This window comes from Amblyomma mixtum, chromosome 4 (genome assembly GCF_055824585.1).
Source record: "Amblyomma mixtum isolate Tamu chromosome 4, ASM5582458v1, whole genome shotgun sequence".
Taxonomy (NCBI): domain Eukaryota; kingdom Metazoa; phylum Arthropoda; class Arachnida; order Ixodida; family Ixodidae; genus Amblyomma; species Amblyomma mixtum.
The window spans coordinates 136871823-136898211 of NC_143015.1; the positions used below are offsets into that span (position 1 = coordinate 136871823).

The window sequence follows — 26389 nt, forward strand, 5'->3', positions numbered from 1 at the left end:
CGTCACCCGTCATGAGGTCAGCGCAGAGAGCAAGGAAAAGGTAAGCGAAAATAAAAAGCAGAAATGCGCCTGAAATGTAACGCAGGAGGCGCCCGTGTGCTGTGCGATGTCACTGATGGTTAGAGGTGGTCTAAATTATTCCGGAGAACTCCACCGCGGCACCTCTTCCCCTCTTTCTTCTTTCAAACCCACCTTCCTCTCTTCCCTTACGGCGCGGTTCAGGTGTGCACCGAGACGCGTGAGACAGACACTGCGCCATTTCGTTCCCAAAAACCAATTTAAGAAAATGTGAAAGATAGCGAAAATACCGCTCCCTATGGTTGTGAGAAAAACGGAATAACTGTAATGTAATGTTATTCCTATATTAACCCCTTTGTCTGCCTGTATGTAGAGTTTGTACCCGTATTAACGCAAGAAAGGGCTCTTATTGTGGAACAACCCCTTCTTCGATTTTTTTTTTACTCCTTAGCTGTGAATAGCAACCAGTTTAACAATGGAGGTGGTGGTGGTGGGGGCAAAACGTTTATTTCTTCTGAAAAGAGGGAGTTACATGGAAGTTGCTCTGGGGTCAGGCTTAGTGCAATCAGCCCCATAGTCGCAGATGTTGGCTGCTACTGGAGCTGGGGCAACGAAGAGAAGATGGAAACAGGTGATTTCCGTAAACCTGCTGTAAGTTGGAAATAATACTTTCTATCCTGGCAATTTTAAGTCATGGTTAGCGCCGGCTTTTCTGCTATTGTCCATGAACTTTCACAACACTTGCTCTATTCCTTGAACAGCGAATATCTTTCAACAGCATAGAGAGTATCGTGATAGTTACCTAGAAGTGTTAAACAAAACCTCGAGGCACATTTGGCTCTGGATTTGCGTCATTTTTGGCCTGTGCTCTTTGTTTCGGGCTGGCCACGAGCATATATGCATTTTATGGTTTCTTTTGAGTTTCAGGCCATTTTCTAGCGTATTGTGTCTGCGTGTTCATGCGCTTCGTTCCATTTGGTAGAAGAATTGGACGCAGAGCCAATTTTGGTGAAATGTATGGTTATTTAACCCCCTGGTTGAACTTACCCCGTCCATTTAGCTCCTGAATTTGGTGTGCAATAGTGAAGAAAAAACATTTTACTTTTTCTTGTGTAGCTTAGTTCTCCCCCGCGAGACTTGCGCACGGCCTTAATGGCAAGAAAATAGAAATAGGAATGAATATTTGTTAACAGAGAGAAGCACCGTTCTTGCGTAGGCAAATTTATTGAAAAGGTGTTTTATGTGGTGCGCGAATTGATGGAAGATAAGTAGGACTTTTGTAAAAAAATGACACACAGACTACAACATAAGCGCCCGTGTGCTGTGCGATTTCTGTGCGTGTTACAGATCCCCAGTTGGTCGAAATTATTGCAGAGCTCTTCACTATGGCACCTCTTTCTTTCTTTCTTCGTTCAATCCCAACTCTACACCTTCCCTTACGGTGCGGTTCGGGTGTTAACCGAGATACGTGAGACAGTTAGTCCATCATTTCTTTCCCTCAAAATCAGTTTTTATTATTTTCTTTCCGATACCTAAGCCCGATACTTGGTATGGAATACTTCGCACGGAAGCCTTCTGCGGGGATGGCTCCTTGAGAACGGTGGGGAATTTGTTGGAGCTAGCTGTTGACGAATATTTCCTCTATATTTCTCAACTTTTGCAGCAGCTAGTCGAACTTCTTGCTCACGTTGCTGGCCTCTATGTCACTTGCACGGGTCGCCAACTCAAAGAGATACAATTGTATTGAGGTCAGCAAGTTATCTTCTTTGGCAATAAGAAGAAATTTCGCACAGCGGCTTAAGACTCTTTAGATATGGGAGTGCGAAAACATTACTGTTCCTGGGTGTACTGACATCCACGCACACATAGACACCCGCGCCTATGACAGCACCCAGAACGCTGTACGGCGAAAGACTGCATCACAGTTTTGATTCGAAAGTCTCGAAAGACATGCGATCGAAGATGCATACCTCTTCGGTTGGAATCCTTGTTACAAGCTTGTCTCCAACTTGGCTAGCACGTGCAAGCTATATGCAACGACAAATCGTATGACACCACCAGGAATGTTGTACCACTAACGGTAGCGTCACAATATTGGTAGGAATGTCAGGATGTAAGGGGCTGGTTGGTATTCCATTGCTCTGTTGTTTCAGTGCGCTTAGTGGTCACAAGGGCAGAACGAGACGACCGGACGTGGCGCAACTATGAACTGAAATTTTATTTGAATGAAATGGGGATAATAGTGAAAACGGGAGCCATTACTCTGCTGTTCACAAGCAGCTCACGCAGTTAATGGAAAAAAGTGAGAAGTGTGCTCTGTAATGGCTCCCAGTTCCCTTAATGAGCCCATTTTGTCCACCACCCAGCGCTGACAAGCAAGAGAGGAATTAGGAGAAGGTAAGTGACGCCAACCAAGTAAAATACAGGAAAAACACGACGTTTCGGGACCGGCTCGGCCCCTTCTTCACGGTGTGACTACGGGCGAGCGCAGCTTGGCTTTTAAGAGAGGAATTTACAGGATTATCTGAAGAGGCGGTGCTCGGCCTGCTGTGTGCCTCATACGGCTGCTTGTTGAAGTCACCCTACTTTTTTCCCATCACTGGAATTTTCTGCACCATCTGCGAATAGCCTAACACATACACCGCCGGCTTTTCCGGTAAAAGGACTAGTAATGCTTTCCCGTTAAAAGAAAATACGCCCATCAGCCGTCTATGTCTTCGTAAGAGTAAAAACTGGAGCCTCTTTGGTTAAAAAAAATTAGGACATGTTTAGCGCTTGTTGATGCGAGTGAAATCTCTGTTAAACACGGTTACTCATGTTTGTACACCAGAGTCGGTCCGGCGCCCGCCTCATCCACGGCGACCTGCGCGACTGAGCGCTAGCGAAGCTCACGCGTACAGCAGCGGCGAGGCTCCACGCGAACGCAGAAACGCACACTTGCCACACCTCTGCTTCGCCGGCTCAATGTCAAACCCTGACTTTGGGAGTTGTAGTACGAAGAGTAGAGCTTTCGCTCTTATATATGCTCTCTTACACCCTGATGTACAACCGCTGAAAATTGTAAGATAAGGGATATTCTGTTGACTGTATTTTTCTAGATTTTAAGAAGGCCTTTGACGTTGTATCACGTTCCTTATTAATAGAAAAATTATACTGGTACAACATAAATGAGAACGTTATTAGGTGCATAAAGGAATATTTGAGCGTTAGGCGTCAATGTGTTGTTGTCAACGGGAAACAATCGCATGAGGTGGCTGTAACATGAGGGGTGCCTCAGGGATGCGTCTTGGGCCCATTACTGTTCATAATTTGCATGGATGACATCTTTTCAGGTATTTCTTCATACAAGCGTCTTTTTGCGTACGATTGTGTATTGTATAGAATTATTAACGATCAAAGTGACTGCGATGCATTACAACAGGATTTGTGTAAAGTAGTCCAGTGGTGTGAGAACTGGGGAATGCATATTAACTTACAAAAATCTGTACATATGTGTTTCACTAAAAAGAAGGTTCCCCATATTTTCACTTATAACATAAATAATAGCAGACTGTTTTCAGTGTTGGAATTTAAATATCTTGGTGTATATTTAACAAGTTCAATGTCTTGGCATCGTCACGTGGATTTCGTTACTGCCAAAGCCTGTCGTGTTTTAGGCTTCCTGCGACGTAACGCTAAACTTTTCCATTTAAAGACTGTAGAACTGCTGTATATTACAAACGTTACAAGCATACTTGAGTATGCTTGCACAGTCTGGGATCCGAAAACCTTTCTTGACGTTCAAAAGCTAGAAAGAGTTCAGAATTTGGCCGTTCGTATTGTTTTCAGTAACTATGGGCGATATTTTAGTGTAACGAGCGCGAAAAAATCTTTGGGTTGGGACTCACTTCAAAAACGTAGGAAATACTCGGTTTTAAATTATTTCATAATATATTTCATTCTAGAACTGGAATAGACAGAACCAAATATATAGCCAACCCTGATTACGTGTCTTTACGAAGAGATCATTCACTTAAAGTTAAAGAATACAGGTGCCGGACTGACCTTTTTAAAACGTCTTTTTTCCCCAAAACGGTTTCGGAATGGAACAAGCTGCCTGAGAAAGTAGTGTCCATATTATCAAATGATTCATTTTCTCCATGCTGTGACATTCTTTATGTATAATAATTCCGTGTTCTTTCTATCTCATTGTTACCTTGTTTTTGTAACCAACTGCACGCGTTGGCATTTGTGTACTTTTTCTTCAACCCCCCCACTGTAACGCCAGACAATGGCGCTGTGGGTATCATGATAAATAAATAAATAAATAAATAAATAAATAAATAAATAAATACATAAATAAATAAATAAATAAATAAAAAATAAATAAATAAATAAATAAATGAATGAAAGACAGCGAAAATACCGCTCCCTATGGTCGTGAGAAAAACGGAATAACTGTAATGTAATTTTATTCCTACATTAACCCCTTTGTCTCCCTGTATGTAGAGTTTGTACCCGTATTAACGCAAGAAAGGGCTCTTATTGCGGTACAACCTCTTCTTCGATTTTTTTTTTTACTCCTTAGTTGTGAATAGCATCCAGTTTAGCAATGGAGGTGGTGGTGGGGAGGGGGGGGGGGGGGGGGCAAAACGTTTATTTCTTCTGAAAAGAGAGAGTTACATGGAAGTTGCTCTGAAGTCAGGCTTAGTGCATTCAGCCCCATAGTCGCAGATGTTGGCTGCTACTGGACCTGGGGCAACGAAGAGAAGATGGAAACAGGTGTTTTCAGTACACCTGCTATAAGTTGGAAATAATACTATCTATCCTGACAATTTTAAGTCAAGTTAGCGCCGGCTTTTCTGCTATTTTGCATGAACTTTCAGAACACTTGCTCATTCTTTGAACGGCGAATATCTTTCAACAGCATAGAGAATATCATGATAGTTACCTAGAAATATTAAACAAAACCTCGAGGCACAATTGGCTCTGGATTTGCGTCATTTTTGGCCTGTGCTCTTTGTTTCGGGCTGGCCACGAGCATATATGCATTTTATGGTTTCTTTTGAGTTTCAGGCTCTTTTCTAGCGTATTTTGTCTGCGTGTTCATGCGCTTCGTTCCATTTGGTAGAAGAATTGGACGCAGAGCCAATTTCGGGGAAATGTATGGTTATTTAACCCCCTGGTTGAACTTACCCCGTCCATTTAGCTCCTCAATTTGGTGTGCAATAGTGAAGAAAAAAAAAATTTTTACTTTTTTTTTGTGTAGCTTAGTTCTCCCCCGCGAGACTTGCGCACGGCCTTAATGGCAAAAAAATAGAAATAGGAATGAATATTTGTTAACAGAGGGAAGCACCGTTCTTGCGTAGGCAAATTTATTGAAAAGGTGTTTTATGTGGTGCGTGAATTGATGGAAGATAAGTAGGACTTTTGTAAAAAAATGACACACAGACTACAAAATAAGCGCCGGTGTGCTGTGCGATTTCTGTGCGTGTTACAGATCCCCAGTTGGTCGAAATTATTGCAGAGCTCATCACTATGGCACCTCTTTCTTTCTTTCTTCGTTCAATCCCAACTCTATCCCTTCCCTTACGGTGCGGTTCGGGTGTTAACCGAGATACGTGAGACAGTTTGTCCATCATTTCTTTCCCTCAAAATCAGTTTTCATTATTTTCTTTCCGATACCTAAGCCCGATACTTCGTATGGAATGCTTCGCACGGAAGCCTTCTGCGGGGATGGCTCCTTGAGAACGGTGGGGAATTTGTTGGAGCTAGCTGCTGACGAATATTTCCTCTATGTTTCTCAACTTTTGCAGCAGCTAGTCGAACTTCTTGCTCACGTTGCTGGCCTCTATGTCACTTGCACGGGTCGCCAACTCAAAGAGATACAATTGTATTGAGGTCAGCAAGTTATCTTCTTTGGCAATAAGAAGAAATTTCGCACAGCGGCTTAAGACTCTTTAGATATGGGAGTGCGAAAACATTACTGTTCCTGGGTGTACTGACATCCACGCACACATAGACACCCGCGCCTATGACAGCACCCAGAACGCTGTACGGCGAAAGACTGCATCACAGTTTTGGTTCGAAAGTCTCGAAAGACATGCGATCGAAGATGCATAGCTCTTCGGTTGGAATCCTTGTTACAACTTGTCTCCAACTTGGCTAGCACGTGCAAGCTATATGCAACGACAAATCGTATGACACCACCAGGAATGCTGTACCACAAACGGTAGCGTCACAATATTGGTAGGAATGTCAGGATGTAAGGGGCTGGTTGGTATTCCATTGCTCTGTTGTTTCAGTGCGCTTAGTGGTCACAAGGCCAGAACGAGACGACTGGACGTGGCGCAACTATGAACTGAAATTTTATTTGAATGAAATGGGCATAATAGTGAAAACGGGAGCCATTACTCTGCTGTTCACAAGCTGCAGCTCACGCAGTTAATGAAAAAAAGTGAGAAATGTGCACTGTACTGGCTCCCATTTCCCTTAATGAGCCCATTTTGTCCACCACTCAGCGCAGTCAAGCTACAGAGGAATGTAGAGGATTATCTGAAGAGGCGGTGCTCGGCTTGCTGTGTGCCTCATACGGCTGCTTGTTGAAGTCACCCTACTTTTTTCCCATCACTGGAATTTCCTGTACCATCTGCGAGTAGCCTAACACATACACCGCCGGCTTTTCAGGTAAAAGGACAAGTAATGCTTTCCCGTTAAAAGAAAATACGACCATCAGCCGTCTATGTCTTCGTAAGAGTAAAAACTGGAGCCTCTTTGGTTAAAAAAAATTTGGACATGTTTAGCGCTTGTTGACTTGAGCGAAATCTCTGTTAAACACGGTTACTCATGGTTGTACACCAGAGTCGGTCCGGCGCCCGCCTCATCCACGGCGACCTGCGCCACCAAGCGCCAGCGAAGCTCACGCGGTACAGGAGCGGTGAGGCTCCGATCGGACGCAGAAACGCACACTTGCCACACCTCTTCTTCGTCGGGTCAATGTCAAACCGTGACTTTGGGAGTTGTAGTGCGAAGAGTAGAGCTTTCGTTCTTTTATATGCTCTCTTACACCCTGATGTACAACCGCTGAAAATTGTAAGATAAGGGATATTCTGTTGACTGTATTTTTCTAGATTTTAAGAAGGCCTTTGACGTTGTATCACGTTCCTTATTAATAGAAAAATTATACTGGTACAACATAAATGAGAACGTTATTAGGTGGATAAAGGAATATTTGAGCGTTAGGCGTCAATGTGTTGTTGTCAACGGGAAACAATCGCATGAGGTGGCTGTAACATCAGGGGTGCCTCAGGGATGCGTCTTGGGCCCATTAGTGTTCATAATTGGCATGAATGACATCTTTTCAGGTATTTCTTCATACATGCGTCTTTTTGCGTACGATTGTGTATTGTATAGAATTATTAACGATCAAAGTGACTGCGATGCATTACAACCGGATTTGTGTAAAGTAGTCCAGTGGTGTGAGAACTGGGGAATGCATATTAACTTACAAAAATCTGTACATATGTGTTTCACTAAAAAGAAGGTTCCCCATATTTTCACTTATAACATAAATAATAGCTGACTGCTTTCAGTGTTGGAATTTAAATATCTTGGTGTATATTTAACAAGTTCAATGTATTGGCATCGTCACGTGGATTTCGTTACTGCCAAAGCCTGTCGTGTTTTAGGCTTCCTGCGACGTAACGCTAAACTTTTCCCTTTAAAGACTGAAGAACTGCTGTATAATACAAACGTTAGAAGCATACTTGAGTATGCTTGCACAGTCTGGGATCCGAAAACCTTTCTTGACGTTCAAAAGCTAGAAAGAGTTCAGAATTTGGCCGTTCGTATTGTTTTCAGCAACTATGGGCGATATTTTAGTGTAACGAGGGCGAAAAAATCTTTGGGTTGGGACTCACTTCAAAAACTTTAGGAAAGTACTCGGTTTTAAATTATTTCATAATATATTTCATTCTAGAACTGGAATAGACAGAACCAAATATATAGCCAACCCTGATTACGTGTCTTCACGAAGAGATCATTCACTTAAAGTTAAAGAATACAGGTGCCGGACTGACCTTTTTAAAACGTCTTTTTTCCCCAAAACGGTTTCGGAATGGAACAAGCTGCCTGAGGAAGTAGTGTCCATATTATCAAATGATTCATTTTCTCCATGCTGTGACATTCTTTGTGTATAATAATTCCGTGTTCTTTCTATCTCATTGTTACCTTTTTTTTTATAACCAACTGCACGCGTTGGCATTTGTGTACTTTTTCTTCAACCCCCCCCACTGTAACGCCAGACAATGGCGCTGTGGGTATGATGATAAATAAATAAATAAATAAATAAATAAATAAATAAATAAATGAAAGACAGCGAAAATACCGCTCCCTATGGTCGTGAGAAAAACGGAATAACTGTAATGTAATTTTATTCCTACATTAACCCCTTTGTCTCCCTGTATGTAGAGTTTGTACCCGTATTAACGCAAGAAAGGGCTCTTATTGTGGTAGAACCTCTTCTTCGATTTTTTTTTTACTCCTTAGTTGTGAATAGCATCCAGTTTAGCAATGGAGGTGGTGGTGGGGAGGGGGGGGGGGGCAAAACGTTTATTTCTTCTGAAAAGAGAGAGTTACATGGAAGTTGCTCTGAAGTCAGGCTTAGTGCAATCAGCCCCATAGTCGCAGATGTTGGCTGCTACTGGAGCTGGGGCAACGAAGAGAAGATGGAAACAGGTGTTTTCAGTACACCTGCTATAAGTTGGAAATAATACTTTCTATCCTGACAATTTTAAGTCAAGTTAGCGCCGGCTTTTCTGCTATTTTGCATGAACTTTCAGAACACTTGCTCATTCTTTGAACGGCGAATATCTTTCAACAGCATAGAGAATATCATGATAGTTACCTAGAAATATTAAACAAAACATCGAGGCACAATTGGCTCTGGATTTGCGTCATTTTTGGCCTGTGCTCTTTGTTCCGGGCTGGCCACGGGCATGTATGCATTTTATGGTTTCTTTTGAGTTTCAGGCCTTTTTCTAGCGTATTTTGTCTGCGTGTTCATGCGCTTCGTTCCATCTGGTAGAAGAATTGGACGCAGAGCCAATTTTGGTGAAATGTATGGTTATTTAACCCCCTGGTTGAACTTACCCCGTCCATTTAGCTCCTCAATTTGGTGAGCAATAGTGAAGAAAAAAAAATTACTTTTTTCTTGTGTAGCTTAGTTCTCCCCCGCGAGACTTGCGCACGGCCTTGATGGCAAGAAAATAGAAATAGGAATGAATATTTGATAACACAGGGAAGCACCGTTCTTGCGTAGGCAAATTTATTGAAAAGGTGTTTTATGTGGCGCGTGAACTGATGGAAGATAAGTAGGACTTTTGTAAAAAAATGACACACAGACTACAACATAAGCGCCCGTGTGCATTGCGATTTCTGTGCGCGTTAGAGATCCCCAGGTGGTCGAAATTATTGCAGAGCTCTTCACTATGGCACCTCTTTCTTCCTTTCTTCATTCAATTCCTACTCTATCCCTTCCCTTACGGTGCGGTTCGGGTGTTAACCGAGATACGCGAGACCATCATTTCTTTCCCTCAAAATCAGTTATCATTTTTTTCTTTACAATACCTTAGCCCGATGCTTCGTATGGAATGCTTCGCACGGAAGCCTTCGCACGGAGTGATTGTTGCCGCAGTGAGATTGCAAGCTCCCATCAGCTGCACCGGTCTGCTTCCGTATGTCGGCAGTTGCTGCAGTGTGATTATTCATGGTCGCCGGGTATTTTCTGAACAAAAATAAATATAATCACGCATCGCCCTTGGAGCACATTTGCCATCGATAGCAGCAAGGTGAGTTCACACTGGCGAGTCGCGGAGGTCGCGCGACAGGCTTAAATCGATTTATTACGCTCCCTCCCCGCTTTACATGTGCTTCGCAAACCGTAACTAATTGACCGAAATCGGTCGCCTAGAATACTAGCGCGACGATTGCAACTCGCCAGTGTGAACTTGCCTTGAAGCTGCCTTCGCCGGTTTTCGAGCCAAGCGCTCCTTCCAAATTGATCTCGGCAGACTCGTAGCAATCACTGCCTTTAAACAGATTTTTCCGCGCACTTAAGACGTCTGCGCAGTACTTTGATTCTGCGTAATGTGTAAAAAAAGAGGACAGCCGTCGAATCAGCTGATTTTTTTTCTGGCTGCCATGTTTACGATGGCTGAATATGTGCGTGGAGGGATAAGGCTGAATCGGTTGAATCAGGCGGCAGCTCACGCCGCCTAGCCGCCGCTACCGACGCTTTTCCAGCGTCAGCGCACCCTCGCGGGAGCAAAAGTGACTGAAGAGCAAATTTAATTGCAAAATTGAGGACGCTTCTTCTTTTGCTTCATGTCGTTGAGTTTGAAACATAGTTTGTTAGCGAAATAAAACATTCTTCAAATTATTAACGGCGTGTTTACAGAAAAACTTTAGCATACGGTCCCTTATTGCGCAACTAAATGCTTCCTGGGTGGAACCCTACTATTAGACACCACAACCTCGCTGCTAATTGGTTGATTCCGCAGTCAACAACTCATGGTGTCGTCATTTTGACGTCAGAGTCTCAAAATTGAGACAAAAACTCGTAATCGCGCCCCATAAACTGAAGTGCAAACGGCGACAGCGTGGAGCTCTGGAAGACAAACGTGGACTTCTAAAGCGTATGCTGAAAGGTGCAGTGGGAGGCAAGAACAACAATAGCCTAATACTGCGAAGGAAGGGAAGCTTAGCAGGAGTTGGCAGAAAGTTAGGCGGGTAGATAAGATTAAGTTTGACCTCATAAGGTTGCAGCAACTGGCAGCGGCCAAGCTTAATTGGAGAAATATGTGGGAGGCCTTTGTCCTGCAGTGGGCGTAGTCAGACTGATGATGACGAATACTCACTAAAAGCAAAGAATGAAGGAAAATTGCTATAGGGTGATCCGGGTAAAACAGAGAGATTTTCTTAACTACTCCAGAGAAAAAGAGCTCGAACTGGAGCTTATTTCTTTGGCGAAAGAGAATTTTTCCTGACAGCAAGAAGCAGCACTCCACGGTAACACAGCAACGATGTCTACGGATACAGGAGGAGGCAGACTTAAAGAGTCAGCTGTCCAAAACGATATTTGTTACGATAAGTTAATTGTAGCGAGAACGTATGGTTGTGTAACTAACCAAGCTTAAACGGCGAATAACTTTTTTTGACGTACAGAGAATAAAAACATTGAGGACGTTATCGGAGAAAGGTCGTGTTTATTTCACCATGTTCACCTCAGGCACTTAAGGCGACGGCCCGAAATACCGCTGTAAGGATTGACTTGCGGCTAAGTCATCCCCGTCGGCACCTGTTCAATTTAACACAGTTGCCCCGACGGTTCCTGAAGAAGCCTTTCCTGCAGAAGCATCCGTACTGGCAGTCATCGGTGCAGAAGGGCTCCACTGTCGGTTTCCAGCACGTCGCCTCCGAGCAGCTGCTGCTCACGCATTGCTTGAACACTTCGTTTCGTTTGGTGCATCCTGCACAGTGAAAGAAAAATTTCATGGATTAGTCAAGAGCCTGGCAATAATCACATAACATCCGTATCTGTCGCTGTGACATGTATCTGAATGGGGGAACACAGTCCGCAGCTGCCATTTACCGAAGCCTTCCTTTTAAGAAGTTTTACAAGGAAGTTCACAAGCTTCGTGAGAACGCTGACAAAAAGCTCTGAAAACATGGATTGCCACGAAGCCCTGTAGATTGCTATATTGAGATTTGACGCGACCATGAGCGTTCATTTATACTGCATATCGTTAAATTATAGTTTAACGCTGAGCGTGTTGTATGTAGGAGCTGAAAAATGAAAAATGTGAGTAAATCTCCGCGTTGAAGATTTTGCTATGCAATCGTAACTAGTGCAGAATTACCGCATGCGGTACAATGTTTTTAAATAATCCCATTGTAATGCGTGAATGAACAGTTTATAAAGCCCTTGTAATTTCCTTGCAAAGCCTAAGGAAGTGATTGAGGGCAAGAAGAAATGTGTTGCCGCCCCTACGTTCGAGCATAACTTATCGAGCGTAGCTCATGCAGGGTACTTGGTAAAAGGTATAGCACAAAACTATAACGTACTCTACGCGCATAAAGCAATGGTACACCTTCTTATACAGCATATAATAGTTTTTTTTGTTTTCATATTTGTTATTACCTCTCTTCGCTATAGTGTATCCTGCAGGTTCACTGTATTGTCGTTTGCAGAGATGGTTAGGGCTGCTTTTGATAACCGACCTAACAACTTCTTTTTTGCCTCCAAGAAGTCTGGGTTCCTCGTGTTCTGACTTCTATTTCCTACCGTCTATGTGTTTCCCAAAATTTTTCTGCAAACCTCACGGAGCAGGTGTACGGCTCTCTACTACTCGGACTGGCCGACAAGTAATCAATGATTTAAACATCAATTGCCCCCGACAGCCGGACACCAATAAGGACATTCCAGCCTCATGGAGAGGAAAATTCAAGGCAGCTCCACAACCCAGCAATGTGCACCGCGATTTTCACCAGTCAAGACGACAAGCACGAGCCGAAGCTATGAAAAGGCAGTATGGAGGGCGCGATGGCGTGTCCTATGTCGATACTGGGGGTCCCGAGCAGGGAATGACGGCCGTCGTGACAGTGCACCAAAATAAAGCAATGAACGGACTAGTACTGCCTATCGAGGACATACTGGCTGTGGAAGATGTGGCGATTGCTTTAACTGCAACGCACACTAGCTTGGAATACATTCTCACAGATTCACAGACAGCGTGTCGCAATTACCTCAGGGGCAGGGTCGTACCGCTAGCAGCTGAAATCCTGCAAGATAGCTGCACCCGTGGCTACCAACCCACACACACAACACGTAACATGGGCACCAGGTCACCACGGCATCCCAGTTAACGAGAGCGCACATGCCTCAGCCCGAGCATTTCTCCCCCGGGGAGCCCAGTACGGATGCCGTGGAACCTCCTACCCCACTACTAACTTAAACCGAAATACTTCAGCACATAAGATTATCCCATCGGCTCTACCCTCCGCCGGCTAAGACACTAGGCAAAGCGGAGGAACTACACCTCCGAAAGCTGCCGACCAACACTTACAAGAACCCACGAAGACTACACGCAATAGACCCGGAGTCATTAAACTAACAGTGCAAATTCTGCGGGGAGAAGGCGGACCTGTACCATATGGTATGGGCCTGCCAACGAAATCAGGCGGTCACTGGTAATAACCAGCCAACGCAGGAGGTTTGGGAGGCTGCTCTAACCAGCTCGGACGAAGTCAAAAAGAACGCATCCAAAAGAGCCCTTACAGCAGCCTACGCCAATGGGGTTCCAGACTGAGGGCACCAACCCCCACTACAACCTCCTAAACTATTTCATTAAAATATTTTCTCCATCTGCCAAAGGACAAGCCGCAGTGTAAACAAACACCGACCGTTCACTTGCAAACCCTGTACTCAGGATTTAGAGAAATGCGTTTCGTCATCAAGAAATTACCTTGCCCTCTATCTCCCACCTTTAAATCCGCACGACCGAGTAGTTTTTTGAGAAGCAAGTAACTGTCGTCAGTGAGCATCCGGTAGTTGTCTCATTTATCACCTTCGTACAAAATAACGGCGTTTCACACTGAGTTACGCTTGTGTACGCTCAGGGCTTAGAAACTGGCCTTTATATGCATCAGGGCTACACGACAGGATATTTCTGTTGTACTGCCGTTTCTTTCGCTCGCACATTTCCCAACTTGCCCGGTACCATTTTGATTAAAGTAGTTGTGTTTGGTCTCGCTTAAGAAAATCGCAGTCTTCTACAATGCTTTTCTTTGTTGTCTTTATAGCAGCGGTTTGTTAATTTTTAGCTTAGTTTAGCTTAGCTCCACCGATACTCATATGTCGTCGGTACCCACGTCTCCGAGGGATCCAAGAGGGGACGGCTCCGCGCGGATCTGCGCTCGCTTGCAGGATCAAAGCACACACGGCGACCAGTACAAGGACACGTAGAGCGCTCATGCTCGCTTAGCTTAAAATGCGTTCCTTCCATAATTCTTTACACTAGCCTCCCTATATATATAGAAGTGAATACAATGGACCGAAACTCGAAATGTTAGCTTTTCGGATACATCCTCTATAACAACGGTGTACTGGCAAATTTTGCTAAACTACAGCTAGGTATTGTTTCTCCTACTCCATCCCATTGTGTTCAAAGTGCGCCATTCCTGTACCCTAGACAGCTCCAATTTCTGCGTGCGCGAGTTATCAGGACTGTGCACAAAGCACCACGTGTTCGGTCAACACAATGCCTCAGCTCCCAAAAACACTTTTCAACTGCAATAACTAATCCACTAAGTATATTCCGCAACGAGAGGGCGACTCACAATGTGCTGGGGCATGGGTTAAGGTGGAGTCTCGTAACCTACTTTCAGCGTCTTCAATGCTGCACCCTCAGCGCACTAGCCGGTGCAGTTGTGAACTTAACAACTGCAGCTGAGATAGGAGTTCATTCAAGGCCTTTTAATCCCGTATATTGAAACTGTACTATTAATATAAATAAAATCCTCTTCCATTAGCCCCAAGGCTCCAACTTGTGTGGACGCCTGAAAACACAATTGTATGCAGTGCATTTTAGGTTCACAGACGGGTCTTCTACCGGGGAATCTGACTAAGATTTGACCACTGCGTGGCGAGGGCCCGGTTTCCAAATGTATACCTGAACACAGAGTTGGTATTTGCTGGTTGTAAAAAATAAACTGATTATTTCCACTCCCCTAGAGCTAGTGGCCGTAGTGGCTCAGAGCCTTTTGCGTTCGGTGGCTGACCTGAAGGTAGCGGGTTTGAATCCGTTTGCTGCAGTTGTGTTTTCATGCAGGCGAAATGCAAAAAAAGTCATGTGCTGTGCAATATCAGTCAAAGTTAAGGAGCCGGCGATGGTCAAAATTAATTCGCAGCCTTCTACCACGGCGTCCCTCATTCCCAAAGTTCAATATATATGGACGGTAAAGCCCGTAGTTTACAATTTACAATAAAATTTACAGATTTTTTTGCTTTATTAGGTAATATATTTAATTTATAGTTTGGTCTCAAGCAAAGAAATTTACTGAAATCGCTCCTCGGTATATGAGATTTCTGCTGCAGTAAAACATTGCTGATTGTGTTTATTGTTTTATCGAAGTCGTTTTTTATATACTAGTGATTCATGTTTGTATATTATACAATGTCGCATTGCTTTAAAATAAAAATATTTGAAACTAAATACAATTAATGTAGCAGAGTACATGCTCCAGAGATGTAAAGTATATGAGGGAAACTGGCAGCGGAATTTTCTCTTCGTTGCGGAGAAAAAGTTTCTCGAATACACTCTAACAATCTTTTCAGAAACTGTGGTTTAAGGTTTGGTCGCGCGGTCACAACCCTAAAGTTCCCTTAAGGCATGCGTATCTGAGTCGTTTCTTTGAATTGCCTGATGAAAAAACTCTTGGCACATTCCTCCGTACTGCCGCGAATCTTTGTGGTGTTTATTGATTGATTCTTCAAAGCTGCCCGTATGCCGGTTTTGTCACTTTCCTTGTGATGCATGACGCGACCAGATTTATCTTGATTGATCGCATCCAGGTGGAGCTTATTGGACGTTGTTCCAGAATGTTCTAGCAACTGTGCGCGCTTTATCTCGAAAGTTTGATATCAGCTTCAAATTGAGCAATTGCTGGCAGCGGCGGGCATTCAGTTCGTCAACCGCCAAACACGTTTTTGCTTTCGCCGCCGCCAACTCATTCAGTCCATTCTGGGCGCAGGTAAAACCTCAATTAACAGTTTTCTTTTAGAAGAACGTTTGTCTGTCTTCTCCACTGCTTCGACTGTCGTCACCACTACGTGACAAATAATGTTCGACCTCTCCTTGCTTTTCGTACTCCTGCGAAAATGTCCTGCTATCATAGTGGTCTCCTTGCGGTTTAGTTCCACATTAAAAATGCCGGCTGTAAGTGATATGTGACGTATTGCTTTGCCAAAAGCGAGAATTTATTTGCGTTGTCGGTAGACCAGGATTCATAGCTATTTTCACAATGGAATCAGAGAGCATAAAGATTATGCCATAATTCCTCCAATGTAAACACGGCGGTGAACTGTTCTTATAGGCACCCCTTTTTGGGACGAGGTATTCTGCCCGAGCCCTGGGGGTGATTTCCATCGCTAGAAATACGGAATTCTCACGGCTGGCAACAAAAACAAATCTCCTCTTCAAACGTGCAAAGTTGTACTAGTTACGAAGATGTTAGCCGAGGTTTCAAACTCCTCTGTTTGCTAACATCAAGGCCTCCTGTGCCGCGCTTAAAAGCTTCCTCCTAGACAAGACGGAAGAATTGACGCTCCGCCAGCTGCAAACAGACGGTCTCAAAACAGTAGCTAAAATCCACCATTGGTACCCCTCACTCTAAGAACCAGTGTGCCGACACTGTCGGGAAATAGCTACGGCTTTTCACATGGTGCGGGTGTGTAAATTCAATCGAGCTGTTGAGAGATTTCCTAAGCCCAGTCTGTAGCTGTGGGAGACCCGACCAGCCAAGAGGACTGGCTCGAAGGCCTACACTTTGGCGCAAGCCACTTGGCTGCATCCAATGAAACAAACAAACAAACAAACAAACAAATAAACAAACAAATAAAGAGACAAATAAAGAGACAAATAAAGAGACAAATAAATAAATAAATAAATAACTGCGCCAAGTTACCATGGTTTATGGCGGGGAATATGCCTCCGTTGCCAAGAGGAAGCCTTTCGTATAATTCGTATATTTAGGCTCTTGAACACCATACCCTGGCCATAAAAAAACTACCATAAAAACTAATTTATTATCTAGAGTCCACTTAAAAAGCCTAGGTACAGGAAAAACAAAGCTGTCAACCCTCCAGCAATTGCTTACAATGCCGTTGCGCTGACAAGGGAGCTATCGATTGAACGTAAGTACATTATTCGCAACATGGTCCTACTAGTTTATAAAAAGGAATATTTCGAATGCACAATGTTGAATTGTGTGCAGAATTGCAAATCGTGGAGGTACGAAACAAAGCATACAGAAGCACAGCCGGCCAAATCTTTAGTTGGCATGCATCAAGGTCGCTTTTTCTGGGCTCCTGCGCTTCACGACGAGTCGAACTTGCGGAAAGCTCAATACTATTCACGGGCTTAGTGAGCCTGTGCATAGAGTTGATATTTTCGCAACTTTCCTTCGTCACATGCTCCAGGAGCACGGAAATGCGGCCTTCACTCACGCCAGTTAAAGATTTGGCCGGCTGTACGCTTAAGAGGCAAAAGAAAATCACTCGGATCGATACCATAACACTATGACAATGACAAGAATGAACGCATTTACTCCACGGTATCATTCACTTTCTCCTCAAACACGAATGTCTCTGACGCAGAATATTTGTGAGGCTGGCAGAAACCTTATCACACTTAGATAAGGAACCTCTTAGTGCCTTTCGTCTTTGTTCCTTCGGAAGGCCTTATCTCATGAGCACTCAACGGTCGCATAGACCGCGTTTAGCACTACAACAGCGAAGCATGAAATCTACAGTGCTCCTGCCCCGCGTACTAATTGCTGGTGAGCTGAAGTGAATATTTTTTTATACCTTGAGGTTTAGCAGTCAGTATTATTTTAAAGGTGGCTTTAAGAATGGAAACTGATTTCTTAACATAGCAATCAATATCAATTGCCGAGGGCTTAAGTAAGCAAGCAGGAGGTGGCATATTGTATTTGTTAATTTAGTCGCTCGCCTATTCTTTCTTAGCGTTTATAGTAACTAATACTTTAAAACAGAAAAATGGCATTACTAAGTAATTAAAAGGGGAAAGTAGGCTAGTCTAAATATATCTAAAATTAATACATCTGGGCACTGAGCATGATGTATTAGTGTGATTCAGTAGTTCTCGTCGACAAAAACAATACATACAGTCGTGCATCGTCAATGTGGACACCTTGGTTCCTGTACATAAACTGTCCATAAAGTGATTCTTGCATCATAAAGAATCTCTAACCCCCACAAAAAGAAAACAAAAACAAAAATTCAGGGGGCACTTTGACTGTCTAAAGTGGGTAGAGGCGGAAGCGTTTTCCGCACCACCTTCGCTGTTTCTGTGGCACTGGTGGCGTCACATATAATTACTAAGTGATGGCAAATCACTAATTAATTGTTAATTACTGATTAATGCCTGAATACTAATTAACTGCTAATTAATGACGCTTAAGCTTCGCCTTTAGGAGTGGAACGCGACAGCGCGTTGTAGCGCTGCCAGGGAGTCCACGGAACGCCACCACCCGTTCGGCGCGATGCCTTGCCCTTTGAACGCAACGCTTTTTGAGGAAAGGAAATGGCGCAGTAATTCTCTGTCATCTCGGTGGACACCTGAACCGCACCGTAGAGGAAGGGAGGAAGTGGGAGTGAAAGAATATAGATAAAGAGGAGCCGTAATGAAGAAAATGAAAATTGTATTTGAGGAAAGGAAATTACGCAGTAACTGTCTCACATATATCGGTGGACACCCGTCAAAATTCAGGGGGGCACTTTTTTGACCTAAAATGTGGTCACTGATGTGTGGTTAAGATGTTAAGCTTCGCCCCTAAGAGTGGAACGCGACAGCGTCTTGCAACGCTGCCAAGGAGTCCATAGAACGCCATCGCCCATTCGGTTCTACGCCTCGCTCGTCGGTAAATTGGTTTTTGGGGAAAGGAAATGTATCTGTCTCTCATTTGTCGGTGGACACCTAAACCCCGCCGGAAGGGAATGGAGGAGGATGAGAGTGAGTGAAGACACGGTATTCACTAGACGCGCCTTTGTTCATTCCAAACCATCGAGCTGGCATGGCGGAGTGGATAGCATGCTCGTCTCTCACGCCGAAGACCGGGGTTCGATTCCTGAGCTCGACCAATTTCTTAATCGGTTTTATTTATTTATATGGCCTGACTAGTAAAGCTAATTAGGCTAATTGGGTAATTAAGCAATTAACTAAGCTCACTCCCGCTTACTTGGAGCATCACTATACGATCCCTTCAATTGGTTGCATGGTTACTAGCCAAAGTGCAATTGGCCCCATTTGAAATTCGCGCACTGTGACGTCACGACCGTTTCCACCAATTGAAAAGCGTGACATTTTCTGTCGACAACTGCTGCTTACAACGATGAGACATTAAAGGCTTCCGCCTTAAAAACAAATTAAGCCCTTCGTAACTCATTCCTGTTTTTGCGCATAGCAGTAGACAGTGAAGTGCAGATTGCGTGAAAGCTTGGCAGTTGGAAGTGTATTACTCTGGTCACCATCATCTTTCGTATAGCGTGGCTCAGTTTTAAGCCCCTAGTGTACATTGAATGCGCCTTATGGCGGGATATCCGTACATTACCATGCGTATTCGCTGGAAGGTGTTGAAAGCTGTTGCACATTCCTCGCATCAGGAAGTGAAATAGAGAAAACCGTGAAGAACGTCAAATGGGCACCTTGGCCCGGTAAAACGCGACAGCAGACAAAAAGGGCCGTCAATGAGACATTTGCACTTTCGTATTGCTTTTCATTGGTGTTCTGCTTTCAAAACACAGAAAAGGAAACATCTGGTTCGAGAAGTGGAGATTTGGCGTACATCGCTGTGCATATTTACGAGACAGACAGAAATAGATGAGCTCCAAAAGTGCATTTCCACCCTGTAGATTGTCCGGACAGCGAGCTTCCATATTCACGAGGTGTTAATACACTGAAACAGTTTAGTCCCCAGAAAAACTGTCTACACTCCCGGTCGACCATGCATATTAACGGCGGTCGTATTAACGGGGCACGCCTGTTAATTCTTCTACTTCCCGAACACCATGTAATAAGGATGCAGACGTAAAGAAGGGGAGGTTCTTCATAAAATATGAATGCATGCATAAAATATGAATGCATGCATGCTTTGTGTTATGCAATCTGAATAGCACTGATTGATATAAGCAAAATGTAGCTGGCTTTTGAAGTGACAACCTTACATGTTTCTTCCTGTGTGTGGTAGCAAGCAGTTGTGTTTTGAGTTGAGGAATAATTCAGCCAGAGTAATTTCTGGTAAACTGTGAAAAATTCTCAGTGTTTTGCAAACACGAACTAAAACTGTACTTTTGCTTTAATTATATCAGAACGGGCGCAAAGCATGGGTAGGTAGACGTAACCTGTTCATGACCGCTTACAGTGTTCCTGCTAGGCATCAGCAGCGACGTTTTCTCGGCGTACAGCTGCCGAAAGCCACCCGGAGGTTGTCCTCCGCCATCTGCGGAGAAGACGATCCGGCTCTACTTCTTCGACCCGGTTTGGAGAGGGTGCATCGACATCGAGACAAGCGGCTGTGGACCGTACGGTTGGCCGTCACTGTACCATTGCAAGTACTTCTGCAACGGGCCCAGGCTGTGAGTCTACGTTTGCCAATGTTGCCAATGTTCAGCACAGATGTGCCAAAAGAAAATTCAGTCAAAATAAAACGACAGGTCCGTGTCGAAAAGAGAACACACTTTTTTTCACTTCTTCATAATGAAATATTTTTCTTTTGTTTTATAGGATTTTTCTGGTGTTCTGTAGTTATTTCCGTAGTGCCTTACTGTGTACTTCTGTAGTACTTTTCTGTACTAACTATCGAAAATGTGTTGAAATTAGAAACGTTTCTGAGTTACTACAATTTCATGACCGAAACCATAACGAAAAATCTGTTGCGACATTAAAATATTTTTTGTTGTGTTTTCGACTTGGTTAGGCATGGTATTAACGAAAAAACATCAATGAAGTACATTGTACCTACGTGAAGGACCCGGCTAATGATCTATACTGAATGATTCTATCGGGAAGTAGGGTTCTTGTAAAACGGAGAAGCTAATCTGCGACCATAACTGCTTCCAAATGTGCAACGGGGATATCACTGTGAAATGCTTGTCGACAGAAGAGAAATGTTCCCAGAAAAAGAGTGCTTGTTGGCGGGAGAAAATCGTGTCATTTTAGCAGCGACACCTATATCAGAAACTTTCCATCATAAGGGTAACTGCGCAGGGTGCGTGATTCGGCTTAGGAAGCTTTCAAGGAAGCCTCCTGCGTTCCCCAGCTTGCCTAATTTAACGCGTTCATGGGTAGGCTTCAGGGATAACAGGAACATCGGCCGCAGAGTGAGTGTTCTCAATCTGTAACATGTGTAGCATGGGGTCCAGGCTAGTCTGAAAAGGGGGACTTATGCGACAAAGGGTGGTGGACGCGACAGGTGCGGCTAGCGCATTGTTAAAAATCTGGTTTATTTTTTATTTCGTATATTACGGTGGGATGACATTTAATTTTCTCAAAAGAAAAATCAATTTTTAGAATTTGCGCCTTAGAGCATTTCTGTAGCTTTCACGCAATACAATGCAGTCAGATAATAGCAACTTTAGCCATGCTTTCTAAATTCCTTTTCGTGGGCACTTGCAGCGGAAAGTTGTAAGTTTTAGTTGATTTATTTGCATTTTACTCTTCACCTTGTTCACTTTGTACTCCTCACTTTGTTCTCCATTTATACTTTGGCAACCTTCCAATGGAGCACGTTTCTAGCGCTCAAAAAATAAAATACACTTGGCTGCGAACGACTACGAAAATGCTTTTTTTTGCAATTTCCTTTGCCTGGTCGAGCGGAAAGGTGGGAATCTTCAGATGGTTAATCTGCATTTTTGTCAAATAAATTTTTGGAAGTTCATGTACTTTTTTGTCAGGAACTATTAGGCATAAGCAAGCAAAATTGACCTCTCATTTCAACCAATGCCCTTTACATAAACAGTACCAGAATCAAGGGTTAGAGTCCATATTTATTTTAATTCCATGGGTCGCAGTTTTGTTATACTGAGAAGGAAAAAGACGAAATAAATCTATTATTTTCATTACGCATACGTCTGGAACCAGTTGTGTAGTACAACAGATTCTACTATAATGCAAAACTTCAACAGTCTGCATTCAGTAGCATTCAGAAAAAGCTACATTAATCTAACCAAAGTGAACAGTACCATAAAAAATTTCAACCTAGATTTTAACGCTAATGCAAGTTGCATTTATTGAGAAGATTGGTAGCAAATTTTATTGCCAAATAATTTATTACAACAGCTATACATCCAACGTTCGAAAACCATTTTCATAGACTCGTCCACCTTGAAGGTGTGAATACGTGGTCGGTGGGTGTCATCTGTCTTCACTTCAAATGGAAGCCCCGCTGTTCGGCGCGACTCTATAGTATCCTGGTGTGATTCCACATCCTTGCATTTGTTACAGGGCCAACGACACAGCCATAACAGGGGTGAGAGATGTACGCGCTGCAGACTGACTGATGTGCCACCGGACTCTTGGACACGTTCACCGAATTCGTGTTCCGCTGTTGTGAATCGTTAAAAAACTTTAGCGATTCACGATATGTGTGAAAATGGCAGCAAGTGTTTTCCAGATACCCATCACGCTGAACCCAAGAATGAGAATATACTGTATACGACCCTTTACATAGTTTTCTTACACATATTTCTTGCACCTTGCTCTTTGATTTCTTCGATTTATCCCACAGAACTTTGTACTATAGAACGCGTGGGCGAAACGAAATAGAGATAAACGCCCAGTGTTTCGCTTCATGAAGTGTTAGCCTGAAGACTCGAAACGGCAATGTAAAACAGATCGTCGTGTTTCTGGGCTGAAGAGAACAGCCGCCACAAAAATAGCTTAGCCTGAAAGCACAGCACAGTTAGGACTTGACTCTGCTGCAATGAATATTTGACGCGATTTTTTTTTATTTGAAATTTTGCTGCTGCGTTAGCAGTCAGTCTTATTTGATCATCAGTAAAACAAATTTTATTAAAAATACGCTAGCCTATGCTTGTGCTTTCAGGATGTAATGACCCTTCTGCCGGAGGGGTACTTTTAAAACTTCCTCCTCTTCATCATCTGCAATGCACGTTTGTGCTGTATACACTGCTGCTCCTGCTATGTCCCTGTAATTTTACAATATCGTATTTCTTGCGGATATTTTAGAGGCTGTGCTTAGATTTCATCCGGAGCTTTCTATATGGCCTCGAAGTATTAATAAAAATGCGGCCTCTTGAGCGCGTGCTGAAACATCTCGAAGTAACAGCAAAAACATAGACAGGACACATAGAATAAGAAGACACCACGAGCACTGACTTACAACAAGTTTATTTCGAGGAAAAACATTGCCTGATATACTGCCTACACTTAGCACGTGACACAGATACGTTACTTCTGCCGCCCGTGTCATCACTTCCCCCCAGAGTCATCGCGCGTACAACAGCTCCAGTTCTTTTGTTGTCAAAAGTACAGATGGCTTGCTGATACAGTCGTCTCCAAGCTTCGCTATCTCGGCTGCCTCAATTATCTCGCGAACGAGCTGATCGGTGTGCTTTTCTATCACAATGCACTCTGCATACTCAGCCGAGCAGGTTTTTTATGGGCAATCTCTTACATGAATTCCAATATGCCTGCGTGCTTGTTCGACGTTAATTTTATGCTCTTTCAGCCTTTCGTTGGTGCATCTGCCTGTCTGGCCTATGTACTTCGTCCCACATTTCACCGGAAGGGAATAAACAACGCCTTCCGCGCATTCCACGAAGCGGGTCTGGTGGTTTGTTGTGCACCCGCGTAGTTTTTTCGGCTATTCGGCGTTCACGCGCCGGCAAAGGCTTTTTAGTTTTCTCGGGGCTGTGAGCACGACATTAACACCCGCTCTTCAGCCAGTCTTTTTGAGACGGTGGGAGGTGTTGTGGATGTAAGGGAGGGCCACAATTTTTCGTTGGATCACCAACAAGGAGATGGATCACCAACAAGGAGATGGATCACCAACAAGGAGATGGATCACCAACAAGGAGATGGATCACCAAGAAGGAGATGGATCACCAACAAGCCCAAGCTGCTGTTCTGGCGTACTGAAAGCTGCAATGGGAAACAATTGCAACAATACCCTCACTTCTACATCAGCTGAATAAGATCGAACCTCTGAACTTGTCCAGGTGACCACGGTCCCTGATAAAAGCTATCAAGCATGCGGTTTAAATGGCGGAATAGGCTGAAACCATTCGGTTCTTTGCACCTTTAGTGGTCGTTAAGCAAACTATCTGCGTTCACAGAAGTAGGCGTTTTCGAGATTGCTGCAATCGATAACAGGCGCGGCTTCCCGATACGTTACAACAACTCGGGGAAGGCTGGGTTAAACGTAACTATGAACAGTTTGCTGGAATCATATTTTTGTTACTATCAGCCAATTTATTATCAGCGGGAGCTTGAAGAAGGAAATAGTCAAGCATCGTTGTGTGGATGTCAACGTCGGAGGAGTGCCTAGCTGCTCCTGCGCAGGTACGTAGACGTTCCTAACGTTCTAAGGTGCTCTTGCTGCAAAAAAATGCCCAATTTCAGCTGAATACATTTTACACATCTTGGTGTTTTAAGCTGCGAATATTTTCGCGTAAGCCCCCTTAGCCCGAATATTTTTTATCATATGCTGCTGGTAACAGCATTCATTAAATGGTTTAATATGTGCGGTTAAATGTTCTTAAATTCGAAATTTTACGAAGTAAGTTTAAGGAGAAAGGCCCACGAAAGTAGAACTAGGATGTTGGTAAGTTAAGAAACATTGTTCTCTGGTGTGTGCTTCAGAAGATGGCAACCCCTGCCTATACAACGTTGCCTAGTGCAGTGTTGTAGCGAAGGTAGCTGCTATAATATTTTTTCTCTTAGTTCTTTCATTCGTATAGTTATTGATTCGATCATTTTATTCAGCAATCCGCGTACAAAACAGTGGGAAACCAATGTCAGCTTAGTAAAATTTGGATCCCAACTTTGCATAGACAAACGACGGCATGTCACGTCCGTCATTGTCTCCATAGAATTATGACTAACCAACGTAAAAGGAACAAACGCATTTTATCCGCAAGGAAGCCATCTTACTGAATTTTTAGGCATACATCCACAGTACAGCCTTTGAAATTGTAGGCCAAAAACAACAAAGGCAAACACTCAATATAAAAAACACGGCAACAATTTTCAGCCAATGGAGCTTTTAAGCCAATGTGATAGCTATATTGATATGGCGGTACCATTTAAGCCCTCCAAATCAAAGTACAAAGCTTTCTAATGACAACGAACATATCCTGTGTGTGTAGCTATACTCATAAGAGTGCATTAAATTTAGTCGTAATGTTTCGCACTACTATCACAATGTAACTGCTCCCAAAGTTTTTTTTTTTTTTAAGACAGTCTGCTAAATGTATATTGCTTACTGCGTTCAGTGCAAGAGCATTTGTTTTTCGCCAGCAATAAGGTGCTGCGCATTATAACAAGTACCTGTTTCATCCTTTCAGTTGTGTTAATTTTCACCGTGTATAAAGCCTTCATCTTGTTTTCATGAGCTGCGTATAATAATAGCAAAATGAGTATTTTCTGGATGGTGTCTTTTAATAGTTTGCCTGTTTCTGAGTCTAGGTGAGAGTTGAGGTCTCACCAGCCTTTACGTTTTTTACTGTTTATCACACATTCAATAAACAGGAAATAAGCTGAAACTACACACAGCTACGAAATGAGAAACAAATAAGTGACATTTAATCAGGTCCTTAGCAAAGCAGTAGCCGGTAAAAGTATGTTCTCGTGGCAGTGCTCTACGTGCGGGCCCTTTCTCTAAAAGGTCCACTAAAATTTATTTAAAGGCATTCGTCACCGGGCCACGAGTTGAACTGGAATTCAAGTCATAGCTCATAGCTCTCTGACGGACGTTTCTGCCACTTAAGCTGAGAGGTTTTTTATTCCGTTCCCCGAGCCCATAATAGGCACAGTGGGTTTGGAGACGAATTTAAGCTTGCGGTACGCACTATAAGTCTATGTAAAAGTAGGCAATACTTACCTGTCACAATGAAAGGACGATAGCGAATAGGAGATCGTGTTGTACCCCGATCGCGCTAATTCTAGCAATTTATTCTTATCACGCTAGGTGATACTTTTGGTCGTCATTGTTAAGGCATATAATAGGCAACCATTATTCTTTTTCTCAGAAACTTACGAAAGTGTTGGGGAAGTGCACCTCTCTATAAAGAATGCTCGGAAAATTCATGCTCTCTACGGCTCCCTTTGTGAAGCGGTTTATTGTATGGCAGGTAGAAATAAAAATCTGTTTCGCATTTCTTCTCGATGACTCATTTTTTTATTGCTTTTTTGCAGGTGTAGCACACGTCTTACAACAGTTTATTGTTCACGAAGAGACAGCAAGAATTCTAGCTATACGTGCCAGTTATGAAGGCTTCAATGGCTGCCCTGGGAATCGCACTGACCGGTAATAACAACTTATCTGTTTTTGTTCCAATCCGCAACCATAGATT

General features: G+C 43.4%; 1 protein-coding gene across 1 annotated transcript; it reads left to right on the forward strand.

Annotated features, from left to right (window-relative positions):
• The first annotated feature begins 17522 nt into the window (after positions 1–17522).
• On the forward strand, positions 17523–22519 carry LOC149348373 (uncharacterized). The gene is made up of 3 exons (XM_089588087.1): positions 17523–17613; positions 20218–20431; positions 22299–22519. The coding sequence occupies exons 1-3, from the start codon at positions 17523–17525 to the stop codon at positions 22348–22350; spliced, it is 357 nt and encodes a 118-aa protein (XP_089444213.1). The 3' UTR covers positions 22351–22519.
• Positions 22520–26389: the final 3870 nt, after the last annotated feature.